At 43.4% G+C, this 19,582-nt stretch overlaps 1 protein-coding gene across 1 annotated transcript in view; it reads right to left on the reverse strand.

The window, feature by feature from the left end:
* LAMA1 (laminin subunit alpha 1) overlaps positions 1-19,582 on the reverse strand; it is a 156,688-nt gene that overhangs the window by 81,267 nt on the left and 55,839 nt on the right. The window contains exons 6-17 of the mRNA XM_082418548.1: positions 18,489-18,578; positions 17,103-17,220; positions 16,026-16,204; positions 15,257-15,362; positions 13,132-13,292; positions 12,051-12,191; positions 10,861-11,034; positions 9,324-9,425; positions 8,320-8,531; positions 7,444-7,555; positions 4,914-5,024; positions 338-465 (exon numbers count right to left, since the gene is read on the reverse strand). Coding sequence (XP_082274674.1) covers positions 338-465; positions 4,914-5,024; positions 7,444-7,555; positions 8,320-8,531; positions 9,324-9,425; positions 10,861-11,034; positions 12,051-12,191; positions 13,132-13,292; positions 15,257-15,362; positions 16,026-16,204; positions 17,103-17,220; positions 18,489-18,578 — 1,634 coding nt within the window. The remainder of the gene's footprint in view (positions 1-337; positions 466-4,913; positions 5,025-7,443; positions 7,556-8,319; positions 8,532-9,323; positions 9,426-10,860; positions 11,035-12,050; positions 12,192-13,131; positions 13,293-15,256; positions 15,363-16,025; positions 16,205-17,102; positions 17,221-18,488; positions 18,579-19,582) is intronic.

Here is a 19,582-nt window from a genome sequence, read left to right on the forward strand (position 1 = left end):
TCTGCATCTCCTCTGCCTCTTAGCCCAGTGGTAGGCACACAACATATACGTGTGAAGGAACTGATGGCCAACGTTAGACCAAGGGGAAAAAAGGCCATGCAAATGTCCTTGCCTTCACACAACTTGCCTTACATAATTTAACACATCAAAGTTTTTTTTCTTTTTTTTTTTAAAGAAGAGAGAATCTGTTCCTCCATCTCTAATCCCAATTAATTGCCCCAGGGCAAAATTAACACTCTCGTTACACACAGGTCTTGTTCTGAAGATATCAGTGCAGGTCTGGATGGAGACCCAGGCCACGCGGGACAGGATCGGCGGGTGGAGTAGCCGGGCTTACTTGTTGGAGGCCGTGGAGAGCGGGCAGGCACACGGCTGGCAGTCCCCAGGGGTCCCTCGGGAAGGCAGCCCGTAGAAGCCGGGAAGGCAGCGCTCGCAGTGGTCCCCAGTGGTGTTGTGCTGGCATGCCTAGGACACACGCATGGAAAGAAGACTCGGCTCAGGCCTCCTTAAAGGAGTCTCAGATTCACCTTCAAACAGCTTGAAGTCCAAGTGAACAAAAAAGGCAAAACGCTAAAGCAAGTCACCAAACTCTCTTATATGAGGAGGGGTTGCCTGTTTCAAGATTCGCAGATAAAAATTTTTACTTTATGTAAACAGGAAGCATAAGAGCTTTCATTTCCAACCGTGTCAGAGTAACTGGCAGCAGACTTGCCCTCTGTAGGAACGGAATACAATACATCAAAGAGCTGCTCTCAGACCCTGGACGGCGGAGGTGCAGGATGTGGAGGGAAGGGAGACAGCGGGATGGGTCCTGCAATTGCATGCCTTTCCCCCTGGAGACAGTCCAGGAAATCCTGAATTTATACTAAGGCATGGAGAACATCAGAAATGGTAAATACATGAATAAGTACGAAAGATTTCTTTCCTTCATTTAAAACACCTCTTTAGACAGTGCAATTACCCTGCGTCAGGTGTAGGAGGTGTGTGGGAGACGGGCCCCTGGGAGGCTCCTCTCCTGCACGTTCCTTCCAGGCTCCTCTTCTCCTGTGACTTGGTCTCCCTATTGCCCCCACCTTGTGCTGATGCCACCCAGAGCTCTCTCCTACAACCTCTGCCCTCCCCTGCCCATACTCCCAGCCCCAGCCCCGCCTGTGGGCCCTCTCCTCTCACTTCCTCTCCCTTGGGGTCTTCCATGCCCTTTTATACCCCTTCTCTTAAAGCCACTCATTGTACACACACTTACTGGACATTTTTCATCTTGACTATTAAAATAATATTTCCAGTTGCTAACTGCATACTTTTCTATCATTCCTGAGATTGATAATAGGTTTCCCATCTATTCAATTTAATTGTGTTCCATCCTCTATATCACGGTTTCACCAGTTTTATTTAGGGTTATCCCAGACCAGAGCTTCCAAATTTGAATGTGTATACAGATCATGTGGGTTAAATGTTGACTCTGATGCTGGAGGTCTGCGATTTTGAGTTTCTAAGAAAGCTTCCAGATGATGCCCATGCGCTTTTCTTTTTTCTTTTCATCCCTCATATGACCTTGGTTTTGATCATTAACCCAAATCTACTCAAAATGCAACTGGCCTTGCTAAAGAGCTACATGGTTGTGCTAAAAGAATTACGCAAAATAATTAGTTTCATTAAAATCTATTTGATTATGCTCAGTTGCAAAATGTCTCTGATTTGCTTCCTTTCCTCAAAGGGCCAGATTGGGTCTTCTTTCTCTTTGGGAAAACTATGATATAGTTCTGTTGAAAAACCTGCTGAAGGTCTGTTTCAATGCTTTCTCAGGCGGGCGCCAACATCCCTTTAAGTGATGATCCCTGTTGGTGGATCTGGAACGTGAAGGGATAGGAATGCTCATCTCCTTGGGGAGCGAACACATCTTCTCTTGATTGGAAAAGGAAAACCAGGAGGGCCCAAGACACACACAACTGCATTTTATGCCCCTGTCTTTCCAAAGAAAAGAAATTGACTTCTCCTCGGAGTAAGAGCGGAGAGAGCTCAGAGAAAAGAATAAGGACACAGGTAAACTATGGACTCTGCGTGGCTGTGATGTGTCAGCGTGGGGTCACTAATTGTAACAAATGCACGACTCTGTGGGGGGGGGATGTTGGTAATAGGGGCGTATGAGCATGGGGGCCGGCAGGGGGTAGATCGGAAATCTCTATACCTTCTTCTCAACGTCGTTGTAAACCTAAAACTACTCTAAAAATAATCTTTAAAAAAAAAACAAGAATAGGAACACTGGGCTTCCCTGGTGGCGCAGTGGTTGAGAATCTGCCTGCCAATGCAGGGGCAGGGGACACAGGTTTGAGCCCTGGTCTGGGAAGATCCCACATGCCGCGGAGCAACTAGGCCCGTGAGCCACAATTACTGAGCCTGCGCGTCTGGAGCCTGTGCTCCGCAACAAGAGAGGCCACGATAGTGAGAGGCCCGCGCATTGCGATGAAGAGTGGCCCCAGCTTGCCACAACTAGAGAAAGCCCTCGCACAGAAACGAAGACCCAACACAGCCATAAATAATAAATAAATAAATAAATAAAATTAAAAAAAAAAAAAAGAATAGGAACACTAAGAACAACTGGAAACTTCTCTCTAATAAAATGTATATAAGGAGTCAACCCCTAGAATCTAGATAACTATATACAAGGCCAGGGGCTATTTACAGCTATGCAAGAGGAAGAATTAAAGGTTTCTTTTTAAAATAGAATTTAAAAAGCAAAGTAGACGAAACAGATAAGTGATCTTACCAAGTTTTTATATTTCCCTGTATTCCAATCTAAATTTTTATTACTTTTCTCCTTTAATTACTTAAAAAAGGAAAAATAATAATTTTACAGTGGACAAACCTGGCAGAGACCCCCTTCTCCGAGTGACCCAGGCTAATTAACATCCCCCAGAAGAAGCCAGCGGCATCACAGACCCTGACAGCACACACTGGGGGGGGGGGGGCACGTCACCTCAAGGTCCTCTCACCAAAAATAGATAACCTCAACCTCATCACGAGAAAGTGGACCCGCTCCAGCTGAGGGACAGTCCACAGAAGGTCCAAAGATCTCAAACGTGCCCTAGTCCTGAAAACCAGGACCTGTCACAGCCTGCAGGAGGCAAAGCCACTAAATGCAGTACGGGACAGTGGGTCTGATGCCGGAAAGGAAAAGGATGAAACCTGGATGGAATCTGACATTTAGTTGATGGGACTGTGCCATGTTAATTTCTGAGTTTTGATAACCATACAGATTGTGTAAGATGAGCATCCGGGGAAACAGGGCGATGCTTACACGGGAACTCCCTATCTTATTTTTCTAACCTTTCTGTAAATCTGAAATTATTCCTTAAAAAATTTTAAACTATAAATTATTATTATTTTCTATACTTAGAGCTTTAAGGGTATTTAGCATCTTCACTTTCATAGGAGAATATATTTTTGGAAATATCTATTAACAGAAGCATGTGCAAATCTTCCAGCCTGCCTGTCACTAAAGCCATAGGTGGTACAACCACGACCTGCTGACCACCCTCAAGTGTTGGCAGAGGCCTCCAAACCCAAATGCAGGGGGAGAGAGGCTTTAAAAAAGCAGCGACCGGGACTTCCCTGGTTGTGCAGTAGCTAAGAATCTGCCTGCCAATGCAGGGGACACAGGTTCGATCCCTGGTCTGGGAAGATCCCACGTGCCGCGGAGCAACTAAGCCCGTGCGCCACAACTACTGCGCCCACACGTCACAACTACTGAAGCCCAAGCACCTAGAGTCTGTGCTCTGCAATAAGCGAAGGCACCACAATGAGAGGTCCATGCACCGCAACAGAGTAGCCACCGCTCGCCGCAACTAGAGAAAGCCCACGCGCAGCAACGAAGACCCAACGCAGCCAAATAAATAAATTAAAAAAAAAAAAAAAAGCAGCGACCTCCCTTCCTTATGGGAAGTTGCACCTGAGGAACTTATTCTGGAGGGACTGAGTATGCGTGCAAACATCATTCCATGCCATCCTACAGACGCTTCACTTACAGAACAAAGACGTGGACAAAGAACAAAACAGAAGCTGTACTTGCAGAGAAAAAGAAAAATTAGGCTCTAGAGAGAAAAAGCAATCAGCGGCATCATGCCGATATCTTCCCCACGGGTCTGATCGTTAATTTTTCCTAACCCTGTGACTCAATCAAGCTCTTTTGGAAAAAGCATGATGATCCTTTCCCTGTGCAGTGAATAGGGTTCAGCTGATTACCATATGCATTCACTCCATCTCTGAGCAGTGAATCCATTAGAACCCAGAAGTGTGGCCTGGCTCCCAGGCATAGAGCCTAAAAGAATTCCTGACTGAAGTTAAAAAACAAGTGTTGCCCTGCATCTGCCCCAAAGTTCATTCTCAAGATTAACAACGTATTTGCTAAGCCCTGTTTCAACTCCAACTGCATGAAAGAGGTACTTGTTTGCAGAGTTTATCTGAGCTAACATCTATGAAGCATTATATATTACACAAATGAGTGAGATTATTAGAAATTTTTATTATTCCTCTTACGATATACTATGTAATATAATGTTAAAATCTACTAGCACTTGCATTTAAAAGATCTGATCCTTTTTATTTAATCAGTGGACGTTTTCTCCCTTTATATTGCTTTTTAATCTTGAGAAGTAAATCATTACTTATTGTTCTAATAAAAAACCTGCAGTAAAATTATACATCTCTTTTCTACTATCACCAAAGCAACTTTTCTTCACAAAAAAAAGAAGGAAAAAAGCAGGAAACATTTTATGACTTAAACCTGCAGATTTCCTCTGGGGTCCACAAGGGCAGGGATATTCCCTGCGGAGGAAGCTTCTTTTTTAATCACTTCTGTACAGTGAGGGCTTCAGGGTGGGAGGAGGGCATGCAATCAAGGTCTCAGCCAGACTCACAAAGCAAACGCCATGAACGTCACACTCAGCTGCATGGCCGTGGCATTCACAGGGCTGACAGATTCCTCCAAAGAGTATTCCATCCACGCGGTAATAGCCAGGGAGACAGGACTGCAAAAGAAGGACAGGTGACTGTCCGGGTGAAGGCAACTTTATACAAAACGCAAATCATCTTCTTCCCAATACATTAGAAACATAAACCACTCAACTTTCCATGAATGGAAACTTTTTTTTTTTTCCCCAAACGTGCCATAAAATGCACCCATATTAAGCATACGACTCAATGATTTTTTTTAGCAAGTTTACTGAGTTGTGCAACCATCACCATAATCCAGTTCCTTATATATTTTAAAGGTAGAAACATGCACACAAAAACGTAATGGCTGTGCAATGAGTCAGCGTACATCATAGCGGTTTTCCACTGCAATATTCTTAGAAATCATGTAACAGTCTTTTAACCAGTGTTTCAATCAAGGGGATTTATTTCTCTCAACACTTTTTCTTTTGCTTAAAATTTAGTAAATGTTGCCATCAAAGTGTTAAATGCAGGTCTGCGTCAAACAGCATCAGTTTAAGAGAGCAAACGTTGCAGGTGAGCTTCCCTCTGGCTACGCGCTGAACAGACAACGTGGGCGTTCAGGGGCAGGGAGCCACCCCAGACACTGTACTTCATGTCGCCCTTGTGACGACCCTGAGAAATCGGCTCTCTATCTGATAGACTTGGAATCCGGAACACGGCGCGTTAGCTACGGTCCACGGCACTCGCCGTGCAGTGATTCCACGCCAGGTGTGCACACTTCCAAGACCCATGTCCACGGGCTGCCCGAGGCCACAGCAGACAAGAAACGTGTCCAGAGTGCAGACCGGGGAGTAACTAATTTGGAGGCTGGCACGCTCCCTTGGGGGCATGGGAGGAGGGGGTGTGGTTTTGATTTTTATTGTCCTAAGAATTCTTAAAGAGCATTTCATTATAGTAATAATACATAATGCCTTCATTCACACTGACCTTGGGAAAGTCCCCTGACACCTGCCCCCCGACCCCGCTCCGTAGCCACGCTCCCCCAGGGACAGTGGACTTGTCTACAGATAGGCACTGAGCAGGCAGCTGCCTGGGGCTCTCTGTCGTGGCTACAGGGCTCCCCCAAATTCCATTCCCAACCAATAGCTGCCTGATTCTTTAAGTCAGCTTCTGAGTGAGAGCTGGATAAAAGAATGAGTTCTTCTGCTTAACACAAACTCTTGCAAAGGAGTCTTGAGCTTCCTATGTGATGCTTGAGCCATCGACCCAAGCGCACCGGCGCTTCCGGGAACAAAGCCCACTTGTTCTCTAGCAGCAGCTGTTCCCTGCTGTCCCCCCACCCCGGTCCAGCTGGCGGGGCTCCCACTTCCACGGTTGTCCCTGCTCTACCTGTCGCCCCCCTAAGCCCACATCCACATACTATGAGGTGGTCTGAGGGTCATTTATCCATTAAGCACTAGGCCCACAGGGATTAGGACTTATGGACATTTGCTGGTCCTAAAAATAAATGAGATGTAAAAATAAGTTCATTGGTCCTGACCCTGTGGCCAAAAAAATTATTGCAAAATATTTAAAATAGAAATAAAAATATTTAATTAAATATGTACACCACGAAGCTTTAGGCCAACTTTATTAACTGCAAAGCTAATAAAGAGAGAAACATATTATAGGTTAAATGTTCTCACTCTGTAAAAATGCTTGCCAAGAAATCACAGCCAATGACAAATGTTCACAATCACAGTCAGTCATGGGCTCGTGAGAGGCAGGACCTCATGGCAATTAGCAGGGATGAAGTTCAAAGACCACTTCCTAGCTGTGTGACCTTGGTCAACTTACTTAACCTCTCTGTGTCTCCGTTTCCTAATCTACGGAACGGAAAGTATATGAAGGGCCTACCTGATAGGACTGTTGTAAGGATTAAATGAGGTAACATATGGAAAGGGCTCAGAATAGTGCCAAATACATAGAAAGTTCTCAGTAAGAGAGAGTTACTATCAATATGTATGTCCAAATAATTTCAAAAAATATTTCAAAATTTTTAAGCGACAGATTACTTTCATCCATGACTGCAAGTATAGTTTCATATACTGCATATGTGAGGTAGAGCCCACCTAAGTAACATAGCCTGGGGCCATCAAAGGTCTCCAAAAAGGCCTGGCTTGTCTAAAGCTTTCCGGGGTCGCAGGTTGGTAATTGGTAAATGTTCAAATACAGTCAAATTCAATCCTCCCTAGAAATGTAAAATATGGCATGGGTGCTTCAACTTTCCTGTTGACTTAGCAGGACAGTGACACTTACTTAGGGTATTCCCAGATGCCCCAGAGGAATTAGAGTTCCTTAAACAATGTGTTTCCAATGTTCCAAATAGCCTCCAAAAGTCTGATGTTTAGAAACACTGGGTTTCCAAAGTTAAAATTCAAACACGCGTCACGACATCACCTTCAATGCGCTTTTCCCCCAACCCCGCAGGAAGAACAAAAGGAAGAAGACAGGAAGGGGGAGGAGTGATACCTCACAAGAGATGCCCGCGTAGCCCTGGGGACACTCGCAGTGCTCCACCTCCGTGGCCAGGGACACGTCTATAACGTTAGGGCTGGCTGTGTCCAGAGAGACAGAATCCAACCTGCCAACAGACAAACAGGCAGGGCCGTTACAGGACTTACACACTCGCACACGGCATCTAACACCTCGCAGAAGACGAATTCCTAAGACAGATTTAATTCAAACAAAATGGTGACGTGATTTTTGTAAGCGAGTAAAGATTTTCACAACAGTACGCTTTCTGGGAGCTGTCATTAGTCCCTGGAAATGACTTGGACATTTGGCACAAGACGAGCTGCGGTCCATACACAGCCGTGGGAAGGCTCTGAGAAGCCCGTTCCGAAGAATGAACTCCAGAAGAACGAACCCATGCAGTTGGACTCTCTCTAGGGCAGAGAGATGGTCCTGAATGGGCAGTTCTCTGTTTGCTTTAGCTGCACCCAACATGTATGCTTAGCCTGGCATTGCCAGAAACTGACCTTCTCAAAGTAACAGAACGACTAAGGATGGACCCATGAGCTTAAATAGTCTGTGAAAACCTAAGACCATTAACATCAGGAGGGTGAAAACCAGATGCAACACAGTTAACAACCGTCACCTCATGGGGCATTTCTCAAAAATCCACCCTGAAGGTTTCCAATCCCAACGCCGAGTCTATCTCCTACTAGATACATTTTTCATGGACAACGATTCGTATGCCTTCGATAACGTTACAGTGATAAACAATAATTCCAAGACAGTTCCGTTAGCTGTGTCCCTAGAATAATCAAGTAAAGTATATCCAGCTTAAAATATATGATAATAAGGACGAGATCACCTACGTTTTCCCTCCTTTTCAGTACACACCTGTGAAGAGCCATCTTTGCAGAATTGTAGTTGGCTCTGATCAAGAGATGTGTCACGTTGGCAAGCACGGTCATCAGCTGGTCGCGATCTACCTCCCTCCTGCTGTGAAAATCTCGGAAGTGCTCAGGCACAAGTCTAACCACGTTCAAGTGCTCTTCATAGGGCTGCAATAACAGGCCCTCTGCCTGGGTGCTTAAAGTGAGCCCATTCCCCTAACATTTAAAAACAAGAGGAGATACAGTCATAATTCAATTTCATGATCAAACACTGAAAGCAGATTTTGTATTCAGCCACGTGGCTTTTCATCTGTGTGCAGGTTTTTGGCAAACGTGTAATGATGTCCATAGCCCTTGGTCCAGAACGACCAGAGAAAACATATCACTATCTTCCTCTCAGAGGGATTCGGATAAGTCTAAAGACTGTGCCTGTGCTGGGATCTCAGAAAAGAGACAAAGTCATGCACTAGCCCACAGTTTCCCTCAAAGCAACCAATCTGACACCTCTAATCTTTTTTTTTAATTGAGGCATAGTTGATTTACAGTGTTTCAGGGGTACAGCAAAGGCCAAGGCCTTGCTGGGTCTTTTTGTGATGGGAGTGAGGATGCAGGAACAGGGACAGAGGTGGAGGACAAAAATGACAATGCATCTCCGGTCCCCACACAGCCAGGCACTGCTGCCTAGTCATTCACGTGGGGAGGACGCTACAGGAGGGGAGGAGGGACCCAAAGGGCCGAAAAGGAAGTCCCAACATCGAGGAAAAACTCCTCTCCCTCTAAATTGTGAATAGACAGGTCAGCTACAGGAGCAAGCCAAGAGCTACAGGTGCTGCCCTGAGGCAATTCTGGAAATTCCCAGTCTCAGCGGAGTCCAGACAGGCAAGGCACCACTGAATGGCCACCTGGCCCTGAGCTCCTGCCACTACGGCCTCGCTTAGCCACCTTCAGTCATAAAACTGCTGCCCCACGAAGCCCTCGGCTCTAGCAAAGCGATGCGAAAGCAATTACCTTAATGATGACGTCGGCGTGAGACATGGGGTCACCGTCCGCCGTCTCCACTGGGACCTCGTAAGACACCGCGTACTTCAGGAATCCACCAAACGCCGTCAGCTGGAATGTTTAAGTGACAATGAGCGCCGAGGGGAAGGATCACAGCCCTTGGTAAGAGGACACGGTCACTAGGATCCACCTGGCAACAACTAGGGTGCGAGGCGTCCCAGAGGCCACAATACGTAAGGATTTCACATTAAAGGCAGTGGAAAGGAAGCACGTTATACGAATATTCTGTTAAATTGATACCACGAAATGTAGGATATTGTCTAAATGCACAGAAAAAAAGTACTCCTTCTTAGAGACCCCGAGGTAAATTACTCTGAACTTGTGCTAGTCCCACGATAGACCTTTATTTCACTTCAGGACTTTAGGGGGCGGGGAGTGTGACCCAGGACCACAATCTCAACACTGGGGCTCACCGCCCTGCTTAGAGGAGGGCAAGAGCAACACGCGTGACCAGCTAAAGGAAGGACTAAGGATTTCCTTCCTGATCTGACATCCTTTAATGTAAAAGAGAGATTTTCTTTCTGTCAGCTATGGTACAACGTTCAGAATCCAATCTTTGCACCATAAAATTGGAGAGGTGCTCTCCAGACACGAAAGCAAAACAAAACAAAACTATTGAATTTTGGTGATAAGATCCCATTCTAAATAGAAAATGTCTTCTAAGATTCTAATTTGATGGGAAAAGTAATCATTTTCAAAAATAAACACTACTTAAACATACACAAAACAGCTATAAAATTAAAATATAACCATCAAATTAACTGGAAATGTACCACGGTACGAGACCTACACTACATATACCATGACTTCAAACAAACCAAAGGCCTGGTTAAGGTGAGCAGGGAGCTGTAGGTATTGAGAGAGATTCCACTGAATATATTTTCAGATAGATCAGAGTCTGGAGGGAAGCTGCCTATTGGTGAGGAGGGACAGGACCACGTATGTCACTGAAGGGAGAGGTTAAATTGTAGCCACCAACTTCCCACTTTGTGGAATCACCTTTGAGCGTTTTCTTACAATGGAAAGGATTCTATCTGTTCTTAAACATGAACTTCACGTGAGCAACAATCATGATAAAGAAGCAGGGGGCAGTGCAAGGGTTCCTGCACACCCTTCCCAGGGGTGTTCTATACGCCAGGTAAGACAGGTACACGGCTGGCTCCACAGGGCAGGGATGTGAGGGACCTTCACAAAGGCCCAGGTGACCCAGGAACCCAGAGCAAAACAGAAGGTCTGTCGGGGAGAGGGGACAAGATTTCATAAAACAGACCACCTTCAACAGGGCCAAGAAGGACACAGGTTCATATTTTAAAGATGCAGTAAAGTCTAACAAGGATAAAAAGACCGTGTGAGTCAGGTGTCAGTAAATGCTGTGTGATATTCTGCTTAACTCAAAAGAGACCAACAACAGTACTTGAAAAGCCAACGCAAGTTCTTCCTTAATGTGCTCTGAGATCTCTGCCCCAGACGCCGGCCCTGGAAGTACCTTGTTTCCCAGGTAGGCTTCCGGGGCCGACCAGTAATACTGGGAGGTCAGCCCGTGCACCACCGCCGAGCTGTTGATGCTGATCTGGTGACGCCCGCCCAGCGCGTCCTGCTGGGACTGGAGCTGGTTGGAACTGACCAAGTCGGTGACCAGCCAGCCGGACATATCTTTCACCTTAAAAAAGATCCAAGAATTTTAGAACATGAAATCGAAGTCACCTTAGGTTTCACCCAGCCCAGCGTTAGTATCTTCACCGTGAAGGGACAGACCCAGAAAGCTCGGCGAGGATGGAGCTAACACACGGTGGCCCTTGCTCTCATCAAAGGACCCGGAAAACCTGAGAACGAGTCACATGTCCCCCAAGCCCAGGTCAATTAGAAGCAAATAATGAGCAAAACTGTAAAGGCCACGGGTATATATCTTAGATTACAAAACAGCAAAGAACTCAATAAACGCATTGAACACAGTGTCTCTGGCTAACTCTTACTTCATTGTTGCCCCCTGCTTCCTAGCCAAATGCCAAAAACTGTATAAAACAACCTCCAGATCCTATCCTCCCATTTTGTCACCTACAGAGAGATGACAGGAGATCACCCACAGGAACGCACCCCATTCTCAAGTACTGATCCGAATCCCCCTCCCCAGACGCTGGTAAGGAGGGAGGAGGGAGGGGAGGAGGGAGGGTCAGGGAATAGCCCTAACCTCCAGCCATCACTCTGTCCTCCCTAGAACCCACTCAGCACCCACCCTGAACTCATCCCCCCCGAATTCTCGATTCCCCAAACAAATGGAGTGCCCTGCCTCTCCTCATAAACTGTGCCACCTGCTGCGTTCCCACCTCGCCTGCTTCTTCGAGCTAGAAAATTCTGCGTGTCCCCAGGTCCTGCTGTGCTTCCCGGCCTGAGACCGGGGTGGGGCTGCTGGGGTAAGATCTGACCCCACAGCTCCACGCATTTCCCTACAGAAGAAATTTACACACGATGCATTCTGCAAAGCCGCAGCATCCTATTGCTTCCATAGGAAAATGTATGAGGGAACACACACATGACCTAGGAATTTTAGTGACACTTTGGTAAGTGGGTAGCCTTTGATCCACGCCGACGTCGGTCCAAAGGATGAGAGTGGTGTTACAGAAAAGCCAGCCTCATCACTTTCTAACACAGCTCCTGGCTCTCAAAAGATGCCCCCACCTGACTGATGGGCCAGGAGAGGCTGTCGCAAACGTCAGAGACACCAAAGCAGAAGCATTCCGAGCAGCCCTGGGGGTTCCTTTCCTCCAAGTTATAGAATCCCGGTTTGCATCGATCACAATGTTTCCCCTCAACATTCTCCTGCAAATTGGAGTAAAAAATTAGCTTTTGAAACCAATAGGTAGACAGACTAAAATGACATTAACATGACATTAGCAAGAAAGATGTCTGGTGATCCAGAGACACAGGTAAACAGAAAGACACTCAAAGTCAATGAGAAGCCTCAGGATGCCACGATTTCCAGATAGTCTGAAATACTTATCATTTGATTTTGTAGTCAAGACTGAGGTTAGGGATCTTAGAGCTTGGTCCTTATATTTAAATGGCTTTTTCGTGTTGTTTTGTTTTACATCTTCTATGTTTGCTGATCTTTCAAGCATTTTAAAATCTGAAGAGGACTATGTAATTGTCTTGTTAATAAATGCTCGAGATAATTTTCCATCATATGTAACGTGCCTAAGACTCTGCTTACATGGGAAGAAGCACAAGACACAGCCGGAAGTCTGCTGAATTACGGGGGGAGATGGTTACTAGTGTCAGATAGCCAAAAAACGCCTCCCTGACACCAGATTCATGCACTTCTTATCATTGTTCAATTCCTTTTTAAGAGAAGTCCAAAATAATCTATCTGCCTTTAATTAATGTTCTTAGAAATGTAGTGTTTACTTCGTTCTCCTCTAAACATAAAGTTTAAAAAGGATGTCATAGAAGAGGCATTAGGCCCAGGCCTAAGAAAAGCAGTATTTGGTTTCAACCAGGAAGTCACAGAAATACTTCTGGAGTATCTGGCCATCGCCCAGAAGGCACCAAAAAAGAAAATCAGGTGCCCATCTAAGTCCAAGGACATATTCTGTGGCCAGTTCGCTGTGACATAATGTCATGCTTCTCAGGAAGGCTCGGGGGAAGGGCACTTACACCTCGATCCTTTGCTTAGGACCTGATCATCTGAGCCAATGAAATGTATCCCATTTTCAGGAAGCCTCAAAGGAAACTCGGGGGCAGCTTTAACCTCCACACATACCTTACAGAGACAAGCCTCGGAGCAGGGTTCCTCATTCACGCTGCCGGCTGGGTTACAGTCACAGGGCACACACGCAGGGTAACCCTTATAACCAAACTGGCAGCGATCACATTTTTCTCCCGCGTAACCTTCCTTGCAGGGACACTGACCCGGCCACTTCCCTGCGAAGAAAAATGGCAAAATGACCCAACAGGAAGGTAAAAGAGGTTTAAAGCAGGGGTTGGCCAACAATTTCTGTAAAGGGCCAGAGAGTAAATATTTTAGGCTTTCCGGCCAGAGTCTCTGTTGCAACTATTCAACTTTGCCCGTATTGCTTGAGAGCAGCCACAGATAATACATAAACAGATGGGTATAGCTCTGTTCCAATAAAACTTTATTTATAAAAATCAGTGGTGCCAGATATGGCCCACAGACCATAGTTTGACAACTCCTGGTTTAAAGAAAGAAAAGAGAGATGGAAAGCACAGAGGCTGGTGGGAATGTAAAACGGTGCAGAAGCTTTGGAAAACCATTTAGTACTTCTTCAAAATGCTAAGCATAGTGTTACCATAAGATCCAGCAATGCCATACCTAAGTATTTAGCCAAGAAAAATGGAAACATACATCCTCCCAAAAACTTATACATAAATGTTTGTAGCAGCATTATTCACAGTAGACAAAAAGTCAAAACAACCCAAATATTCATCAACCGATGAGTGGATAAGTTAAATATGCATACAATGGAGTATTATTCAGCAATCAAAAGGACTGAAGTACTGACACGTGCTACATGGATGAACCTTGAAAACATTATGCTCAGCGAAAGAAGCCAGTCACTAAAGACCACATACTGTATGGTTCTATTTATATGAAATGGCCAGAATAAGCAAATCTCTAGAGAAAAATTAGATCAGTGGCTGTCTAGAGCTTGGAGTTGGGGCAAAGGGATGGAGGAAAACAGGCAACAACTGCCAATGGGTAAGGGGTTTCTTTATGGGGAGATGAAAATGTACCAATATTGGACTGTGGTGATGGCTGCACCCATGAATATGCCGAAACACAACGAACTGTACACTTGAAATGGGTGTACCGTACGGCAGTCAATCATATCACAAAATCAAGCTTTTTTTTTTTTTTAAAGCACAGAAGCCAGTGGTGGAAGGCAATGAGCACTGTCTTTGCTTCTAATGCCAGCTTTGAAAGCTGTGTACTCTTGGCCAAGTTTCTTACGTACTCTGAGCTACAGTTTCCTTGCCTATAAATTGGGTAAAATAATTTTTATTTGCTACGATTTAAAGTTGAAATGATATATATTCTAAAGTGAACCCAATCAAGGGTGACTGTCATCGTCATCAGCATCTCATCACGAGTGGCGGGTAAGAATCAACTCCCTGCTGCAATTTACCCTCCCCCCTGTCAGCAGGGCCCCCAGAGGCACATCCCTCCCCGCTGATCAATATCCATTTTCACTGCTGATCAATATCCATTTTCACTGCTAGTGGCGGAGCACTGGAGGGGGTCACAGGGGTCTCTGGACAGATGCAACCTCTTCTGGAGACTCTGCTATTTGCAAGTCCATTTGCCAGTTTTTGAAATGGAAAGAACACTGACATTTACAAAGTTAACTGGGGGATTTGCTTGCTTTGTGGGAGGATGTATGCTAAAGGCTCTGCATGTCTTCTGAGCGCTAAATACAGTGATTGCTATTTACTGTTCCACGTATGACTTGAAACCGAACCTTATTTCTTCTTTCATCAAATGCTAATTAACCTCTCAAATGTCATTTCATCGCCCCAACATTGCCATCTCCACCCTCTACCTCCCTCCCATCACGATTCCTAATTTTGCTTTATGCCCAGGGCACTGATTCCTACCTGGTTTTATATTATTTATGTACTTGCTCGTTTAGTGTCTGCTTGTGAGCAGTGACCCTGGTCATCTTGTTCGAGGATATATATGTTCCTAGGTCCTAGAAAACTGCCTGACACCTAGCAGGTGCTTAGTAAATATTTGGTGAGCGAAAGAATCAATAGAGAATCATACCACCAAATTATTACACAATGGTAACAGTCTCACTAGGTACAAATCTTACACACACACACACACACAAATCAATTACAAGCACAAAAATGAATCAAGTACTCACCTCTGTGTAAGTCAGAATGAAGGTCATTCTTAATACAGACAGAACTGAGGGACCCCAGAGGGTCACAGTCACAGGGATGACAAGGGTTGTCCTCATAAGGAGACACCTGAAAGGCAGAGGTTGCCCTAGATTATCTCGCTAGAAATAACAGCAATATTAGTATTAACATTGAGAGTAATACCAATGACAAGGTATTGACTTTTTATCCAAGATGTGACTATCACAATGATTCTGTGTACCCAGGGGGTGCAGGTCAAGCCAGAAAAAACGTGCAAACATCTTTTTGACAGTGACAGCAGCTGGCATCACTAGCAAAGTGTCATCTTTCTTCATTATCACTGCTACCCTTCCCCTCACTCTGCCGTCTCTTGGAGACATGTAGAAGCCTCTCCTATGACTTAGCCACCGTGGGATTCCCGTGACAGCTACATATGGTGTCAACTGAGGAGTGAGCACTTCCTACGGGCAAGATACAGCTGCTTTAGTTATTGGCTGACTCTCCACATGGACACTTAGTATCACAAAACTCTGAGATGATGTAGCCAGTTGACCCACAGTTCAAGTTAAGTAACAGTGGTGAACATCCTACTCTGAGCAAGAAAACAGGACGGACAGAGCAGGAAATTGATATCTGAAGAACACTACCAGCATATTATAAGAATACAGAAGAAACGTTGCAAAAGGAAATGTCTTCAACACTGAGACTGATGCGTGGTGGCCTGAATGTCTTTTCTACCGCGAAGCTGGGCGACAGTTGAGGCGCTCTTACCCTGTGTGGTCTGTAATACCCATCCATGCAGGTTTCACAGTTGATGCCCATGGTTTTCTGCAGGCAATCGATGCAAACCCCTCCTCCTCTGAACTGTCCGGCAGTATTCAGACTTCTCTTCTGATTCGCCACATTTTCATCATAGTAACAGTCTTTGGCTTTATTGTGGCAATTGCATTCTAGGAGAATATTTTACCATCTCAATTAATACAGATACTGTGTCCTAGATAAAGAAAAGCCTTCCCTCCTTTAGTAAATTTTGATGACTATAAATTAAATTAAAATCATAGAAGTCATTTTAGTAACAATCTTTCAGAGGCGTTGGGGAGTAGCTATCCGAGTTATATGTATGCATATCCACTTGATTCATCAACCTGTCTTCTGGGATCATATCCTGCAGAAGCACTTGCTCACTTGTCAATGACAAAGGTGAATCACTGCACCATTGCTTGTGTTAACAAAGGACTTGTAACAAGCAAAATACCACGGGTAGGTAGGTAGCTGTTTTGATTATGTTACATCCATATAATGGAGTTCAGTGCAACTGTTTTTAAAACAGCATTTCATAGTGTTAATATGGAGATATTTTATTTAAGATATATTGTTAAATATAAAAGAAATGCATAGAATGACACGCATAGCACATCATGTCCTGTCTACGAACAGTGTGACGTGTAGGAATATATTAACTTACGCTTTACTTGCATAAACATTTCAGGAAGAACCTACCAGGAAATCATAAAAAGTAGGAAGGATGGAGACAGAAATATATAAATATACTTTTATATACTGTAGATATTGGAACCTTGTGAATATATTGCCTATTTAAAATTTAAATCCAAATTTATAAAGAATAAATTAATATATGGGAAGCGGAATCTTAGAGAAATAGCAAATTGATAATCAATTCATTTGGGTCTCAATCCTTTAAATTTTATTAAGGTAGTCTGCCTCTTTGTGAACTACTTGAATATCTAAGAAAACCAGTTATTTACTAATTACAAATGTCAAGTCACCATAAACTGAAGCATATGAAGGGGGAAAACTTTACATCCTTGCAATTCTCAGTGACCTTACCTTCACACGTGTTACCAGAAGAAACAGTGCCGGGCCTCCAGGGCTGCTGATGGTACCCAGGACAACACCGATTGCAGCTGTCACCACAGGTGTTATGTTCACACTGACACTGGAATTTCTAGACAGTAAGGAATATAAAATTGCATCCGAAAATTTACCTGTATGTTTTTCTTAATTTTATTTAGGAAGAACCCATCATAGTCAAATACACAGCAAGAGTTTACAATCAAGCAAACCGGCATTTAATTTTTAGAGAAAAAAAATAAACATATGACCTGGTTACAAACAGAAGTGAGAAGGCATAAACTAAAACTAATATATGGCTTAACAAAAAAAAACTTTTCAAAAGAGACACATTGACCTGAAAGGTTTGGAAGCTCCTACTAGTAACTTTCTTGATATTCATCTCTGTTTTTCAGCAATAATAAAAATCCTAGGCTTCCCTGGTGGTGCAGTGGTTAAGAATCCGCCTGCCAATGCAGGGGACACAGGTTCGATCCCTGGTCCGGGAAGATCCCACATGCCACGGAGCAACTAAGCCCGTGCGCCACAACTACTGAGCCTGTGCTCTAGAGCCTATGAGCCACAACTACTGAGACCACAAGCCACAACTACTGAGCCCACGTGCCCCAACTACTGAAGCCCGTGTGCCTAGAGCCTGTGCTCCGCAACAAGAGAAGCCACCGCAATGAGAAGCCCGCGCACCGCAAGGAAGAGTAGCCCCTGCTCGCCGCAACTAGAGAAAGCCCATGTGCAGCAACGAAGACCCAACGCAGCCAAAAATAAATAAACAAAAATTTTAAAAAATAAAAATCCTATTCAGGAGTTAAATTATTACGAAGATTGGGAAAAAATAAGAAGTAACTTCATGTAAGTTTTTAAAAGAAGAAAAGAGGATGCTATCTTCTTCACTTAATACTATGCTAAAACAGGGAAACTTTATTTTACCTTGATTTAGCACCACAAAAAAAGAAAGAGGGAGAAGTCAGAAGGAGGGGAATCCTTCTTTTAAAAAGTATAAACATAATTTCTAACTGCACGTGATTTTCACTTGACTATCTTATAGAGAAGAGCTTCAAAATTCAAAAGGCCACTGAATTGCACACTTTAAAATGATTAAAATGGTTAAATTTTACGTTACTTTTTTTTACCCCCCCTCCAAAAAAAAATATTTATGGAAAGAATTTAATTAGAAACATATTCTCCAACCAACACAAAATTAAATTGTTTAAAAAGATTAAACCAGTTAAATTATCTGAAAATCTTTTTTTGTGGCTTGATTTTATAACTTTCAACACATGCCTTGAATAAAAAAGTGCAATGCAAACATTATAGCTACAACGGCTATTTTGAATTTTTAGTAAAATGTGAAATACTACAACTCACCTTTATAGTTTCATCCCATGGGCAGCTACTAGCATGGCCATAACAAATACACATTCCTCCAACAGAAATGTCTTTTATTGAATAGTAATACTAAGGAAAAAGAAAATTACAAGCAAAAATTAAAACCTCTTCTATTTCAGTGAGAAGAAAACGTTGGCACTCCAACAAATATCTCAGTTGTTACTGATAATCAAAAACACAGATATACATTTTAAACTATATTTCATGCACAAGTAAATATAAATAAAATATTTATGTTCAATTAATGTAAACAATGTTCAAATTAGCTCATCAACAGAAACCAAAGGAGTTTAAAAAGAATTTCTCAACTTGGCTGCATCTTAAACCGAGGCAGTCATATTCAAAACCCATGTTACTGAAAACCCTAAAAATATTCCTAAATTGAATACAGCCCTATATAAAAAAGGAATAACTCATGACCAAGTAGGATTTATCCCATGGGTGCAGAGTTAATATAACACAAAAAAATCAATAAATGTAAATCACCACATTAACAGAATAAAGGAGAAAAATCATATGATCACTTCATTAGATGCACAAAAAGCATTTTACAGAAGCCAACACCATCATTAAAAAAAAACTCAGCAAACCAGAAATAGAAGAGAACTTCTTCAGTCTAATGAAGGCGTGTCTATGGAAAACCTAGAGCTAACAGTGAAAGATTAAGTGCTTTCCTCTTAAAATCTGCTCTTACCATTTCTATTCAGCATTCTACGGGAGGTGCCAGGCAGTTCAATAATGCAAGAAAAAATAAGTCAAAAGCAAACAGAGTGCACAGTAAGACTAAACTGTCATTATTTGTAGATGACATGATTGTGTACATAGAAAATCTATCAAAAACTACTAGAATATGTGAATTTGGCAATGTCTCAATCAACAAAAATGAATTGTACTTCTGTATACTAGCAATGAACAAATGGAAAATAAATGTTAGAAAGAAAACTATTAACACTAATATTCAAAAACATGAAATACTTAAAAATAAACTGAACAAAAGATGGACAAATAAACAAATAATAGATCATTGCCAAGAGGACCTTAAGAAGACAGAGATAAATGGGGAGGTATAGCAC

This window comes from Balaenoptera physalus (genome assembly GCF_965194825.1).
Source record: "Balaenoptera physalus genome assembly, chromosome: 12".
NCBI classification, from domain to species: Eukaryota; Metazoa; Chordata; class Mammalia; order Artiodactyla; family Balaenopteridae; genus Balaenoptera; species Balaenoptera physalus.